The sequence below is a fragment of the Rhopalosiphum padi genome, chromosome 2 (genome assembly GCF_020882245.1).
Source record: "Rhopalosiphum padi isolate XX-2018 chromosome 2, ASM2088224v1, whole genome shotgun sequence".
NCBI lineage: Eukaryota > Metazoa > Arthropoda > Insecta > Hemiptera > Aphididae > Rhopalosiphum > Rhopalosiphum padi.
The window spans coordinates 62753760-62769886 of record NC_083598.1 but is presented as its reverse complement, the minus strand read 5'-3'; the positions used below and the strand labels follow the sequence as shown (position 1 = coordinate 62769886).

Below are 16127 nucleotides of genomic sequence, written 5' to 3'. Positions count from 1 at the left end.
TACTTATATACGGCTATATATACAATTATTTTTTTTCTTAAAATTATTTTCCATACCTGCAGTTATACACAATATGTAATATTATACACTTGATTTATAATAATAATACGTTGAATGATTCATCACATTGACTACCTATCAATATCTTATTCAATACAATAATTATGTGAAATAAAAATTACATACAAAAAAAGGTTGGCAAGTGGGTATACCACTCTGTTATACAGTAGGTGTCGAGTAGGTTATAAAATTTATGTGTTAAATTTGAATTCAATGATATTCAGTATTTTGATATACCTATCATTAATAATTATGCATACAAAAAACGATTCTGAGTAAAAACGATCAATCACCCTATATCACTAAATATATTTCATGGTAATAATATGTTTTTTAATATTGAGTATAGGTATATAGTATATTAAAGTAATTCATTTTACTACTAGTATTACGGAAGGTTGATTTAATTTTTGTAAAAACGTTTCTTTTTTATATTATTCATAATTAATTATTATGATAATATGATGATAATTCATATTTAAACCATCTTATATTATTAGTTATTCATTTTCAAGTCGGTATCTTCTTATAGTATCTTACAGCAGTACCGTAAAAATCATAGGTGCAGGTGGTACTACATACTACATAGCACTGGGCAGATAGTCCTCATTTTTTTTTTTTTTTTAATTTGATTTAAGTTTATTCATAATTATCGTATTATTATTAGGGCTCGGGACTTCTTAAATAATCATTAAAAACAACTATAAGTAATATAGAAATTTTTTTCACAGCAATACGAGTTTATATTTAAATTTAAGTTACATACTTTACATATACGACCATTTTTCAGTTATAAGTGCACGTTTGACCATTTTTCATTGTATAATGCACTTTACAATTATTTATATGAATGAGTAAGTTTTTAATTCCCAACTGAAGAAAATATCTAATAGCTCAATTTTTAAGGTACCTAATTAGTACTACCTGTATTAAAAATATACAAATGTATTCGATTTAAGTAGTTTTTATTTTAGACTAAAACTCGATGTAAAATGAAAACAAATTTGAAAAAATGAAAATAATTATCTCAGATAATTAATCAAATTTATCTATTTATGGACTATGTCTACAAATATTATTATTATTTATTACAAATATACTTTTTTTAAATGCATATTTTGATTTTTAATAGTATATTTAGAGATTCTTAAGGGCATAAATGCATGCATATTTTAAGGTTTTTTAGGGCATGAAGTCTCTAGCCTTAATTATCATCTTGTATTTAACATTTAAGTTCATATAACAAAATGTAAAAGTCTGGTCCGTTATACTTGGAATTTTTATCCAAATATTGTGAAAAATACCAAGTCTAGAGTGACATAAATAGACTCGCTGATTATTATAAAAAAAATATGTAAAGGATTAAAAGTAATCGCAACGATTACCTTACATCCAAAAATACTATTCTATTTATAAGGAGTAAAAAATTCCCATAGTGTGAAGTCAGTCCGACTTTTTTATGTATCTCAAGAAAAAGGAACCCATCATACACATTTGTTTGCACCTGGGTCTTTGACACTTTAATTACAGCACTGTCTTACAGTAAAACAGTGTGAATAAGTTCATAGTAAAAATAAGTAGGTAGATAGTAGCTTAATTGCTTAAAATTGATTTATAAATAAATATTTTGAAAATGTTGTTAGGTATAGAAAGATTCAAATATACATCAAAGCTTTAAGTCTTCGCGAATGTTTTTGTATTAAAACAAAATAATTAACATCATTATTCGTCGTTTAAATATGTCATTTTGTCAAAATTTAAAATTCAAATGTCTATATAAAACAAAATTATTATGCTTATATATTTTTAAGATCTTTTAGCTTCAGTCTGAATTACTTATGAGTAACCTTGAACTACATTTTCTAGTCTTGGATATAGAAATTCAACATTTTATAAATTGTTAATTACAAAATATTATAAATATTACCTATTTGCAAACGTTTGTTATAATTTAAACATCAAATACTTATAAAAAAAATTGTATCAATGCATTTTTAATAATCTAAATAAATTAAATTTTTACGAAAAACCAGTTTTTAACATATTTTTAACGATTAAAATTTATCACTGAGTCAAAATTCTTGAAAATAATTTAATTCAAGATGGCACATAAGTTTTTCTTATATGTTTATTCTGTAAAAATATTACAAAAATACATAGGTAAGGCATTTTAAGTTTAAATTTTTATAAAATCGTTAAAATCATAAAAATTTACAAACTAGATATAAGTAATTTGTAGTAATATTTAGGAATTCTTTAATTTTTATAGCTAATTTTTGAAATTGTAATAAAATAAAACCTAACAAATATACAATTATATTATTTACTTTTTATAAATATCTGAAGTTAAAATTGTTGACGAAATTGCGAGAACATATTTTAATGATAAATAACGATAATAATTATTTGCTAAATTCAAAAACATATTTCTTGGGTTTTAAAACTTTTACGTATGAATTTAAATAAACGCAATGTTGCAATAATATTTTCAAAATATGTAAATTAATTTTAAGATATTATCAATTAATAGTATGTACTATGTACCTTTTCACGCTGCTATATGGTATTTACATTAAGGTATTATTAACTTTTGAGTTAATAATAACAATACTATAGACATATAGTAAAATACTAAAATATATATTATGTACTCATGTAGGTATGATTAATGTATATTATGCATATACTAAATAAAATATAAATAATAAAAATAAATTAATAATAAATCACGATTTTCCATCACTTAATGTCTGGAATCTGGATGATTTTTTTTCTAAAGTTCTCAGTCTCTAAAATGTAACTAATTCATTATTTAATTTATATTATCGTATTTTATTAACCTTTAAGAGTTGAAGCATCATTTGTGCCTGATTTAAAATAAATTCCAAATTCGAAAAAAAAATTAAACAAATAAAAGATAATCATTAAAACATTTATAGGTACCTAAATAATTTTATAATTTTGACTATTATGGTTTCTTCAATGAAAAAAATGTACTTTAAAAAATTATGTGACAAAGATTTAAAGAAGTTAATTAGAATAATAAAGGTTAAGTAATTAAGTTTTTATGTTTTATTTTTTTGTGTTTAACACTTATACAGTAACACATAGAGCAATAAAATAAAAAATAATGCATCATAAAACCAGCGACCCCCTTCGCTTTGTTCTATAAAATAATAAAATAATATTATATAAGTTACCTTATTATTGACTACAGAAATTATTGTTACCTTCAATGCTCTTAATTATTATATTGGTACCTATTATATACACTTATATTATTTATAATTTATTTATGAATAAGTTTTATATACCTACATACCTAAAACCTATATACCTGTTTATTATATCATGGTAGCTGATATGTACTAGGTAGGCATCTGTTAATATTGAACAATATTATTTAATGTCTTAATGATAATTAGTTATAAATACACTCGTCACCCATCACTGTTAAAGCAAATATAACACTGTCACATTAAATAGGTACTAAAAAGTAAAAATATTATACAATTGCATCACCTCCCATATTGTATTATTATTAATGTCACAGAAAAAGGTTCATGCGGAAATATTATGACATTTGATAAATATATTTGATAGGGTTAAATATTTAAGAATTGGTTAATTCGATTATATAAGAATAAAATAAAAAAATAAAATTAAAAATGTTATCATTAAAACTTAGATAGGTAAAATATTAATGTTATTCAGTTATTCCGCTTTAAAAAAAAAGTTAATGTTTTATAATTTTTATTATAATATATAACGAATTAATATGACTCTGATTGTGTATATACAGAGTAATATTTTATGTTAAAGATAAACTTAATTAATCACATTAAAACATTTTATAAAAAGCATTTTTTTTCTCACTATTTTGGTTTTTAAATTAAGCTATTAATAATGTATATTATATTGATTTTACAGAGACGAGTGAATTATTTTTCTTTCTGTATTCTGTTATTATACCTTTTGGGGTTTTGAGGTAGTAAAACGCTTTAATTTGCAACTTAGACCTAGAAGTTGAGTGGTTTCTGATTGGAAATTAGATCTAGTTAATATTTTTGGACAACTAGTCAAAAATTCCAAATATTTCAAAATAACCGAGAAAACTAAAAATTAAGAAAAAATTCCCATTTTTGTATAAAATTGATTATATTTTTTGTAATTCCTAACTTAAAAATAAATAATTGTAGGGATATGAAATTTTCACTGAATATTCTTATTATCATTTACTAGATATTAGAAAAAAGGTTCAAAATATTTCGATTTTTTCTGTTAATTATGTAAGTTTTATAAATTTTCGGTTTACTTGTATGATAAAATTTCAATGGACTATATTGACGCTCTAAACCATAACTTCCATCCCAAATATCTTGGCAAAACATTAGATCGCACAAAACTCTCTTTCAAAACTCACCTTGAAAATACCACCGCCAAACTTAGCGACAGAAACTACATAATAAAAAAGCTTTGCGGTACATTTTGAGGTGCTCTAAAACGCAATCTGTGGTGCACACTTATTAATAGAATAAGAACTTCACATGGCAAATGTGTAGGTTCCTTGCATATATTGGGTATGACTTTTCTCATACGGTATGAGAAACTCGCCTGAATGTGAATGCGGAGCGGAGAAGCAGAATATATACCACATAGCTTTTGAATGCCCTATCCACGACCATCGAGGACTCAGAATCGACCGTCTCACAACCCCTCCTAAATATTTTATTCAATGGCTGGAGAAACTAAAATTTAAACTCTAATACCAAACATATTGATTTTTTGTCCTATTAATATTACCCACTATTATTCATACTTCCATTGATAATATGGTTTATATAATCAATGATACTACTAAAATATTCTATTTCGTTTTGTTTGTTTTATTTTTTACACTAACTCAATTTACTGTACTATTATATTATAATATTGGTCTATGGCATGTAACCCTAAATCGGTTAAATAAATAATGATTTATATTTTAAACATTTTGCTGTCAAAATCTTTAAAAATGTAATATAAATTACGCTTTTGTAATCACGCAATTCAATAAATGTATCGATTAGAAAGTTTGTATTTTGTTTTCTTACAGCATCCTAAAATTATTGGATGCTCAAAGACCAAATTATCTTTAACATGGTTTTGTTAAGTATCAGTTTTTCTAGATTAAGTTTGGAATACTATTCTAAAAATGAGTAAAGACTCAGCTAAATCTAGAGTTTAATAGAGACCTTTATTGTTTAATTTGTCCAACCAGATTATAGACGTATAGAACGCAATTAGTTGATTCATCAATTGTATTGTTTAGAAATCTGGGAGAACTATATTATACTTTATTTAGATGGTAAAGATGATATATACCACTTTACGTTCTTTATTTTAATTTTCCATTTAGAACATGAATATAATAATTCGTTATCCTTTAAATAATTTTGTTGAAATTGGCTAAAGAAACTGAGGTATAAAACTATGAGTCGTTGTTGGCTGATTCACTGTGTATGGTGTACATATTTGTAAGCAATGGAATAGTTAAATGGTAAATTTGATGGATATCCATATTTACAATATAGTTTATACTGTGAGATCATTAATCATTAAATAAAATTGTGAAAACATCAGTATCATTATAATAATGCCATCACCAGATACCAGAAGACATATAAAACAGTTTATATGGGAACTTTAATTTTAGGTCATTGAACATTAAAGTATTAAACCATACAATAACTATAAACATTTTCTTCTGTACTTTAATTTTTTTAGTATAGTATTATAGGACTTAAAAACTATAAATATAGTTATTTTCACACAAAAAACCAAAATATGAAAAGTCTATTTAGGTACCTTTAGTTTATAATGTTTACATAGAGTATTTTAAATGTTATATAATTAAAAATTAAAATTATAGGGATGCTGTAAAAAAATTTATAATAATACTATATATACACACACACACACACACACAATAACCTACACTATTTTTTTTATTTTAAATAAACATAATACAATTAGTTAACCTCGTGAAAGTTTTGTTAAATTTCCACTTTTAATGTAATTATTATTAGTAATCCAATACCTACATAGTCATGTGTTCTCCACAGTAAGTAGATATAATATCAATATACTTGAAGAACCTTATTCTACTCTTATTTGTTTAGTTACACTAATTTAACATTTATTCACAATATAATATTTTAACAGTTAACAAAATTTAATAAATTTATTACAATGTTTGATTATGTTATTTCTTAATGTTTTAAAATAAAAATAATTTTTGTTTGAATAAAAAAATTAATTAAAAAAAAAAAATAAATTCTAATTTAACAATATCTTGAGTCTTATAAGTAAATATTTTATTCTAAAATAAATGCAATCTTCTGGTTGTTTTTGAAATTTTCTAATATGACAATTTTCAAAATTCTAAGGAATTATAAACACAAAAAACAGTAAGTTAATTTTAATAATAAAACAAATAATTGAATACAAACTATAATAATTATAACTAATCTTTCTTATCTTGAAACAATTGTACAAAATTTAGGAATTAAATTAAAATTAATTAGAAATGATAAAATTAACATGCGAAGATAAAAACAAATAGAAATTGCCAACAAAATGCTTGTATATTATTTATTTTTAATAATCAAATTGCTTACTTACTTTTTAATTATTTATTAAATTTAGGTTGAAGTTTAGGAGAAGGACCAGTCATAATAACAGGTGAATTTGGTTTAGTCCAGGCAGTCTTTTGTATATTTGTTGATTTAGTTTTTTTCTGAAAATACACATAATAAATAAATAAATAAATATTAGTTGTTTATTAATCAAACAATTTAGTTTTTACTTGAGATAACTTAATATCAGTGGGTATTTTAAATTTCTTTTTGGTGGTAGGATACTTATTTATATTTGAGGTTGATTTTATTTGTTGAGGACTCACAGTTGAATTATGATCAATATCATAATTTATATCTTGGTTGATCTCAATTTTATTCTATTTAATAGAAAAAAGTATATTGAATTATATATTAAATATATTAAAGATTTAGGTAAGTTTAATGTACAAAAATCTAGTTATAATACACATCATTTTAAGTTTAATTATTAATTTCTTTTTTTTTCAACAACTATCACACAATTTGATATCATTGTCATAAGTTATAACCCAAAATAATTAAGTGATTCTCTGTGATGTAAATGAGTAATCCAATTTCTTATCAGAAACCACCTTCAAAGTTGAACATCAAGACATTTTTTCAACTATTAATTGTGTTTAATTTTACACACACTATAATAAATAAGTCTTAATAAAAATTGTATTACCTCTATTTTATTGGCGTTTTTGTCTAAGGGTATCAAACTAATACTCTTGAATGATGAATTTAATGAATTTTCAATTTGTCTTGCATTATTTATTTCTTTTAAGATATTTGATGAAATATTTGTTGATATCTTCAAAATATAAAATTATTACAATAATGGTAATTTAGATAAAATTTAAAATTAAGGTTTTTGCCGTTTGTAGCATTATTATAAAATTTTGTTTTTTAATTCATAAATTTATTTTTTTTTTCTTATAGTGACCTATTTTATTTTAATACACTGTTAATAAAAATAATAAATTAAAAAATATATAAAGGAATATTAATATTGAATACTAATTTCAAATTGTATTTAAGTCATCGACATTCAAAAAAATTAAAATGTAATATATTCATAAGGAAACTAAGAATATAATTATAAATTACAGTTAAAATGTATAAAAAATATTCAATCATAACTAATACTTTTTATTTCTTATAAAGAAAAGCATTTGTTAACTTTTTCAAACTTACATTTGAGGCAGCTACATCAATAGATGTTGTATATTTCTTCACTTTAGAATTACCAGTATAATTTACAGGTGAACAATTTCTTTTTAAACTTGACAAGTTAGATTTCTGAAAAGGTTTGCTTGAAGTAGAACTAACATTCATGTTTGATACATCCTGGTTATTGAATTCAACTATACTCACGTCCTATTATTTTTTTTAATATAATAAATTAAATAATTAGATTAACAAATGATTGAAAACTTATACTTTTTTCCCCAAACGGTTAAGAGCACTTAAAATTAAAAAAGAACTTATTACTAACTCAAAATACTAATATGTTTGAGAACAAACATTATTGAAGAATTCAGCATGTTGTATTTTGTTAGTCAAACAATTGACTTTTAGCTTAGACATAATCAAAAGTTAATCCTTATAGTTCAAGAAAAATATTTTTGTTAAACTGAAAATATAAAAGTACTAATGATAATATAAATTGTTAAAATAATTTACTTATAATAATTAATGTATATTTATAAAAAAAAATATACAATAAAAATATTCTTGAAAGTCATTAATTAAAATTTTATAAAAATATTTAAACACAGTGGCGGATTAACCTTAACAGCTCCCTGAGGCATGCTCAGTGTTTACAGCCCCCCTTTTTTTAATACTATCCAAGAATCATACTTTAAATGGGCTAACATCAAAGAGTGATCGGGTATAGCCCTGGGAGTGAAAAATAGTAATGGTTCAATTTTTTTTTTTTGTTCATTTTTTCGAGAATAAAAATAAAACAACATAATACATTTTCCGCCCCCCACAAGTTGCTGCCCTAGGCTTGAGCCTCATGAGTCTCGTAGTAAATCCACCACTGTTTGAACACCGCTACCTAATAAATAAAAAATGAGTTTTTAATTATAAGTTTGCCATAAATTTTACATTACTATCCATGGTTGTAAACTTATAACAATCATTAACTTTGATATAAAAAAATAAAAATTATATGTTCTCAATCGTATTTCTACCAAAAATCCCATTTTTAATAGTATTTTACCGAATAGTAAAGTATAAAAATTAAAAATAGTGCATAGAAAGGTGTAAAAAAATGTACTTACATCATTATTATTATCTTCATCACTTAATATCTAAAAAAATTAGTCAGAGATGAACAAAAATAGTTTTGTAGAAAATGTTTAAGATTACATACCTCAATGGTATCTAATACTGAAAGTTGTTGAATTTTTGTTTTTTGTTCTGATCTAGAACATTGATATTTAAGTCGCATAACTTCTACATATAACTGTTTGGCTTTTGATTTATACTTCATCTAAGATTTATGAAATAAAATTTTTTTATAGATTAGATTAAATGTAATGATTATATTTATTATTTTAAATGCTTATGTATAAATATTTATATAATATGTTAAAAAAGCTTAAAAAAACTTAGAAAAATTAAATAAACAAAATATAAATTTAAGACCTATTTATAGTCTATTGAACTCATTATTTTCTTATTACAGTAAATTCCTGTTATAACAAAAGTTATAGAAGTCTCCTAACAAAAATCAGGGTTTATAAAGAGCTTATTTGAATTTTCATTACAACAAAATTTCTGTTAAAACAAAAAAAAAAAAATTTGGTCCCCTGGAGTTTGTTGTAATAGGATTTTACTGTATATAATAAAATTATTAATATAAATTTATATATTATCGTAATTCCAATTTGTGTACAAATAATAATGTGAACAAAACACATTTTTATTTTCTTAATCAAAAGCCGAATATTTAAAGAAACATTTTTATGTATAAAAATCACATTTTTAATGAATAGCTAATTAATTAATTTATAAGCCTAGATAAGTGGAGTAGAATAGCACTAGTGTGTCCTGCAAAATGTTGGCCTATTACTTTTGCTTTCTTAAACACTAAATACTTGTGAGATTATGACTAATTAACTACTTGTTAAATAGGTATTCAATTTTAATATATTTAAATACTCCTTAAAATATTCTGGTATGGAATAATATTATTTAAAATTTCAATATTCAGAAAATAAAAACTTAAAAAATATTAAAATAAGAAATAGTAAAAATACGATTTCTTATACGTCAAATTATGTATAAAAATTTAAAAATGTCTTTCATGAAATGAGTTAAAAAATTGTTCTGTATTCTGTAGATTATATTATTAATTAATATATTCACATAATTAGCAGTTAGTTTTTCAATTTGACTAAAATGTTCTTTGCTTTGATTTTCTAGTTCATTTTTTTCTTTTTCCAGTTCATTTTTTTCTGTAATTAGGTTTTTAGTAGAGTCTCTAAGTGCTTGATAACTATTAACTAAATTTGTGTTTAAATCCTAAAATAAAAATATTAATTCTTTCATATTATTTTATAAAGTAATAAACAATAATAATTTATTTTAATAAGTACTCACATCAATTTTATTTTGTAATTCAGGTATCAACACATAATTAGCTTTTAATTCTTCTTGTAAGCCAGTTATTGTTTTATTAGACATTTCAATTTCTTGTTTTAATTCAATTACTTCAATTTGATTTTTATTATCTTTTTCTTTTTGTAATACCAATTTTTCAGTTATATCTATAAATCTTTCTTCTTGCAGTTTCAGTAACTAGAAAATATATTTATAAAAATAAAAATAAATACATAAATACAAAATAATTTAAACACTAAAAAGTTTCTACAAATATTAATAAAAATATAAATTGTATTGTATTGATCAATTTATAATTTTATTTTTATTATTAACACTTTCAACACCGATGATGCCATACAAGTGTCAACAGTTTATTCTATTGGGCCAGTAATGAATTTACGCGTCTGTAACATGTACGTTTGTATCCGCCATAATTTTATTATAATAAGCTCTGAAATGTACATCGGCTGTAGACAATATACTCTAAATTTAAATCTATAATTGGTTTGAGATTTTGTTATTTCTAGATTCGTGTTATCGAATCATCGCGTCACGGTATGAACGCAGCGTCGAGGTATGACCTACGAAATCATAGACAGCGTTGAACGTGTTAAATAGAACAAGTGTCAAACCTTGGTCATTAGCAAATATTATAACTGAAATATGTTTATAGAATACTTACATTGTCATAATTTTCACACATATCTTTAAATTTCTTTTCAGTTTCTTCTTGAATTCCACGTTGAGACAATTTAATATTACTATTATCCTCTACCAAATTTGTATTTATTTGTTCAAGATATTCATTCTGTTCTTTTAATGTATAATTATCTTTTTTTAATTTTTCATTTAATTCTTCAAGTATTTTTAGATTATCACACAATTCTGATTGCTCTTTAATTGTATTTAATTGCATATCTAGCTGTTTTCTGTTTTCATTTCTAATAAACATAAATGATACATTATAGGTATACAATTTTTTTAGAATATATATTAAATTTGTAAAAATTACAGAGAAGTTCTCAGTAAATCAAGTTCATCCAACAAAGTTTGATTTTTATTACTTATTTCATTAAATTTTTCATCTATAGATTTATTTTGATTTATAAGCTGTAGATTTTCATCTTTCATCTCTCCAAATTTGGTTTCAAAATTTTGACTAAAATAAAAAAAATTATTATTTAGCAAGTATGCATTGATTTACTATTTATATTATCATGATTTACTTAAGATTAAATACTGTTTTTTTTTCTTCATTTAATTTTATGTTTGCATCATTCAGTTTTTCAGACAAAAAATGATTCTAAAAAAAATTAAAATTTTTTTATTTATATTAATATATATAAATTTTATATTATTGAAAAGTGTAAGTCAATTATCTTTTTAGCTATAATACAGTAAATTGATACTTTTATTTTTCATGATCTATTAAAATTAGAGATTACAGAAGAAATTATTGATATTTGTTACTTAAAATATGTTATAAATGTTATAATAAATAATTTATTAAACTTACTTCTTTTTTTAAGCATTCTATTTCATTAGTACATTCTTGTAAATTTGTTTTAAAAGTAACTATATCTAAAGAATACTTATTTTCCAACATTTCCAAATCTTGTTTTGTTCTTATTTTCTCTATTGTCACTATAAAGAAAAACAATTCTAATAAAAAATGTAATCTTTTGGTTATCGCTGTTATCCTTTTTTTATTTATACTGTTTAATAGTATATAGAATGGAATTATTCATTTAAAATAGTATTTTACCATTTTCAATTGTAAATTGAATGTAATATCTATCCAGATATAGGTATAATTTAATATAAGTTTTTTTTTGTTTTTCAAGTTATACCTAACTAAAAAAGTATATGCAGTCGAGTCGCGATAACTCGAAGTTAAAAGGAGATAAAAATTTGCTTCGAAATATGTATTACTTGAGATATCTAACTCAAATTTATGTTAATTAATATTTTCAGAGGAATAAAAACATTTGAGTTGTCAAGTTTTTTGAGTTATTGTGACGACTGTATTTTATAAGATAGAAAAATTTTAATTTTTAAATAAATATGGGTTTTAATATTAATTATGCTAATTTATAAAAAAAAAAAAATGTGGCAGATTTGAAATGTTCATAATAAAAATATTGTTTATTAGTATTTTATTTAATATTCAAAATCCAGTAAAAAAATCTTATGTATTTATAACACTTAATCAATTGATCTGTGACAGTTTCAAGTTAACAAATATCTACTATTTTACCATTTTTTTGCAAATTAGGAAAAATGACTGAGAAAGGTGAACACTGATCTTTTTTATGAAGTTAGTTAACATTTTAACATTTAGAGCTTTTTTTTCTATGTTTGCTATTGTATAATAATGATGCATTTTTCTATCAAAATATAGTTGAAATACTTATATTTATAAATTTTTTTTGCGCACTAGATCTATTTTTTATGCATAATAATAAGAAACTTGTAATTATATTTATAAATAATATCTACAGTACCTTGCTTTAATGACTCATCAACAGTATCTGAAATACTCAAAATTTTTTCTTGAAATGTACTAGTAGTTTGATCTACCATTATCATGACATCTTTTTGTCTGGATCTTGCATTATCTATTGTGTCGCCAAGTCTGTTTAAACGTTCACAAATATTTGTGAAACTTGCATTAAGGCGGATACATGTATCATTCACTGATTTTGTCCTAAAATTAATATTTAACATAGAAAATGGATATTTGACAATTTTTCATATAAATATTTGTAATATAACAAAAATTTTTACTAACTATTCAATAAATAATTTAGATTAATATTATTATTTATAGTGTATAGGTAGATAAACTAAAAAATAAAAGACTATTATAAAAAGATTACATTATAATATTTATATTTTCTAAGGCAATATAAAATATCATAATATTGAATATATGAAATTTAAACTTGTAATGTAGTAAACATTATAAGTTTCAATATTAAAAATCATAATTTATTAAAAAACGCATATTAATAAAACAGTGGTGGCCGCTAACATTAATTTTGGGAGCCGCAAATTTATAAAATTAATTCCAAGCGAGCCAGATTGTTAAGAGATGTTTATAAAATAATTAAAATAGTTAATAGTTTTATTCTAAGCTTGATGTCAAGAGCCGCGTGAGACTAAATCAAGAGGCTCGTTATGGCCACCTGTGTAATATAAAATCGAGTTGCGAGGTTTACATTTACTACAAGAAAAAAATATGGAAATGGCTCTAAAACTAAGAAATTTTTTTTGTAAAAGTCATTACTTTTCCATTATATTATTGCACTGATTATTCAGAACATAGTTGTTATTTTGAGAATTCATCATATTTGTATGTAAGGATTGAATGGTGTCATCCCTTTCACTTAACGCTTTTTCATATTCGGACATTTTTAAAGACATGGTTACATTTTTTTGATCCATGATCATGCGTTGCAAATCAAAGTATTTTACAGGATCACTGAGGTTTTGATTAAAGTCATTTTCTAAGACTGATTGACTAGTGTCCATGTTCTATAGAAATAAATTATAAATAATATTAAAACCTCTTTTTTACTAACTTATGATAAATAGGTATAATTTATTGTAACAGGGTAGCTGATTTTTTAAAATAATAATTCTAAATAGGTACCTATTTGAGTAAGTACCTCAGGAATGAAATTATAAATATTTCAATATAATTGTATACTTACATTAAAACTATGGAAAGTTGTGTTATTTGACGAACTACTAGTTTTATCAAATTCTTTACAAATATTCATCAAATTAGCATTTTGCACTTGTTCATTCATTTTGAAATAATTTCAGTTATATGGTTGGGGCCAATCAAATAATATCCAAAAAAAGGTTTTCAATGAAACACTAGACCAATACTATTGCATATACTATCAAGAAACTTTAATTCAAAGACCAATTGATCTCTTCTAAAATATATTTTAACTATAAAAAGTAACAACACAAACCTAAATTACATACACGTAAGTTTAAAAATGACATGTGGTTATGATCAAGTATTCGGTATTTATATATTACTTACTTAAAGGCTTTCATCATCATTCATTCCATCATAGCTCATTGACTAATTTTTTTTTTCAGTAGGTACCTGTGCATAAGTCAAAAAAATAACACCAAAGTACTATCGAGTGATGAGTTGTAACTAACTTTGTAAGCACTAAGTAGTAAGTTGTAGCACGTAATTTCTTGAAAGACGATAACAATTATTTTAAGACTTAAAACATACATTACAATTTACAAAATTACAACTAACAATTAAGACAAAGAAAAAATGTTAAAAATATCAAAATGGCGTTAAGCAAAAATACAGGAATGCAACATGACAGGAATAGACCAGTAAGTGCCCTTTTCCACGAGCGTTTTTAAACGCGCGAAAGCGCGTGAGTTTAGACGCGCGTTTATAGAATGTATTAGAAGAAATACAAGCGTACCCATTTAAACGCGCGTGAGTTTTAAATGCGCGTCTTACGCCCGTGAACGCGAGGTCTTGCCTCTACACGCGTTCTTCTTTAAACGCGCGTTAGATAGCGTTAGGGCGTAGATTAGGACGTTTCCACGGGAAGAAAAACGTGCGTCTCAGTTTACTAATTATACTATAATTTATGCGAAAAGTGTGAAAAGTCCAGGGTTTGGTATAATTGGAAAAATATCGAGAAAATCATGACTGTCAAATTTTCCATTAATGCGAATTGTTTTATCACGAAAACTGTATATAGAAAACCGTTTTTTTCGTTTTATAATTTTTTAATTTTTTACTTACTATGGATTCGAGAAACGAATGTATTGATACTGAACTATTTATAAGTGCAATTGAAAACGAAAATGCTATATGGAACACTCAAACTGTTGAATATAGCTTGAGAAATGCCAAATCAAAGGCCTGGGAAAATATAAGTAAAATATTTTACGATAATTTTGACGATAAACCAACCAACAGACAACAGCAGAAAAAAATAACATTGGTAAGTACACTGTACATAAACTATACCGATTACTCATATTTTTTTTATATATACCAACATTTTTACAATTTTATCTATGTACTTTGAAACTGACGCTTATAATTTCAAAATCAAATTTAATTTCCATTATAACCAGTTAGGTATGTCTCATGAATTAAAATTATACCTATCTAACAAATGTTTTAATAACCTATGTAAATCACTATCGTAAAAAGATTATAATTATAATTTGTATTTTTTATATATTATATTAATAAATAAGACTAAATTAATCGAAAGTTAATAGTGAAATCACTCTCACAAAAAAAGTATAATATAATAAACTAAAATATATATTATAGATAAATAGGTAAATTTACTATATACAATACACATGATAAAAATAATTACTAAATATAAATTTATAATAATATGTAATATAGTTCATTAAATTTTCGAATCTTGCCATGGTACAGCTCTGATATCACTTTCGAAATACGTAGAAAAATGATCACGAATAGTGTTTGCTACTACGCCATCTTGCACATTTTCCTGCTGTTGTAAAGTATTTAATTCGTCAGTTAAGGTATGTCCAAAGTTGTAGCCGTCTCGTTCTCTTAAAAAATTATGTAATATATAACAATCCTTTATTATATCTTCGGCAAAATCCGTGTTTACACTAATTGGTCTATGAAAAATTCTCCATTTGTTTGCAAGTATCCCAAAAGTACATTCAATATAACGTCGTATGTTTTCTTTTTCTTTTTATTAAAACAAGAGCAACAGCATCTTCTTCCTCGGAGTTCATGATGTCGTTTGGAAAATAAAT

General features: G+C 23.6%; 1 protein-coding gene across 7 annotated transcripts; it reads right to left on the bottom strand.

Annotated features, from left to right (window-relative positions):
- Positions 1–5928: 5928 nt before the first annotated feature.
- LOC132921586 (putative leucine-rich repeat-containing protein DDB_G0290503) lies at positions 5929–15325 on the bottom strand. Of its 7 annotated transcripts, none has more exons than XM_060984686.1 (18): positions 14505–15321; positions 14380–14445; positions 14036–14305; positions 13609–13856; positions 12824–13026; positions 11836–11963; positions 11546–11622; positions 11332–11478; positions 11002–11260; positions 10317–10514; positions 10083–10238; positions 9085–9204; positions 8993–9022; positions 7899–8081; positions 7387–7515; positions 6908–7057; positions 6724–6838; positions 5953–6483 (listed from the first exon to the last, which is right to left on the bottom strand). In XM_060984686.1, the coding sequence occupies exons 3-17, from the start codon at positions 14132–14134 to the stop codon at positions 6731–6733; spliced, it is 2235 nt and encodes a 744-aa protein (XP_060840669.1). In that variant the 5' UTR covers positions 14135–14305; positions 14380–14445; positions 14505–15321; the 3' UTR covers positions 5953–6483; positions 6724–6730. The 7 variants fall into 7 exon arrangements, with proteins under 7 accessions (XP_060840672.1, XP_060840671.1, XP_060840670.1 ...); XM_060984685.1 differs by having other exon boundaries at positions 14036–14282; XM_060984687.1 differs by having other exon boundaries at positions 5952–6483; positions 7899–8003; positions 14036–14282; positions 14380–15322.
- Between the last annotated feature and the right edge of the window lie 802 nt (positions 15326–16127).

Coding starts and splice junctions, on each gene's coding strand:
- LOC132921586 (XM_060984684.1), bottom strand. CDS start 14,134: ATGAATGAACAAGTGCAAAATGCTAATTTGATGAATATTTGTAAAGAA. Junction 11,261..11,331: donor GATTTACTGAGAACTTCTCT/GTAATTTTTACA, acceptor TATGTTTATTAG/AAATGAAAACAGAAAACAGC. Junction 7,058..7,386: donor AAAACGCCAATAAAATAGAG/GTAATACAATTT, acceptor TCTATTAAATAG/AATAAAATTGAGATCAACCA.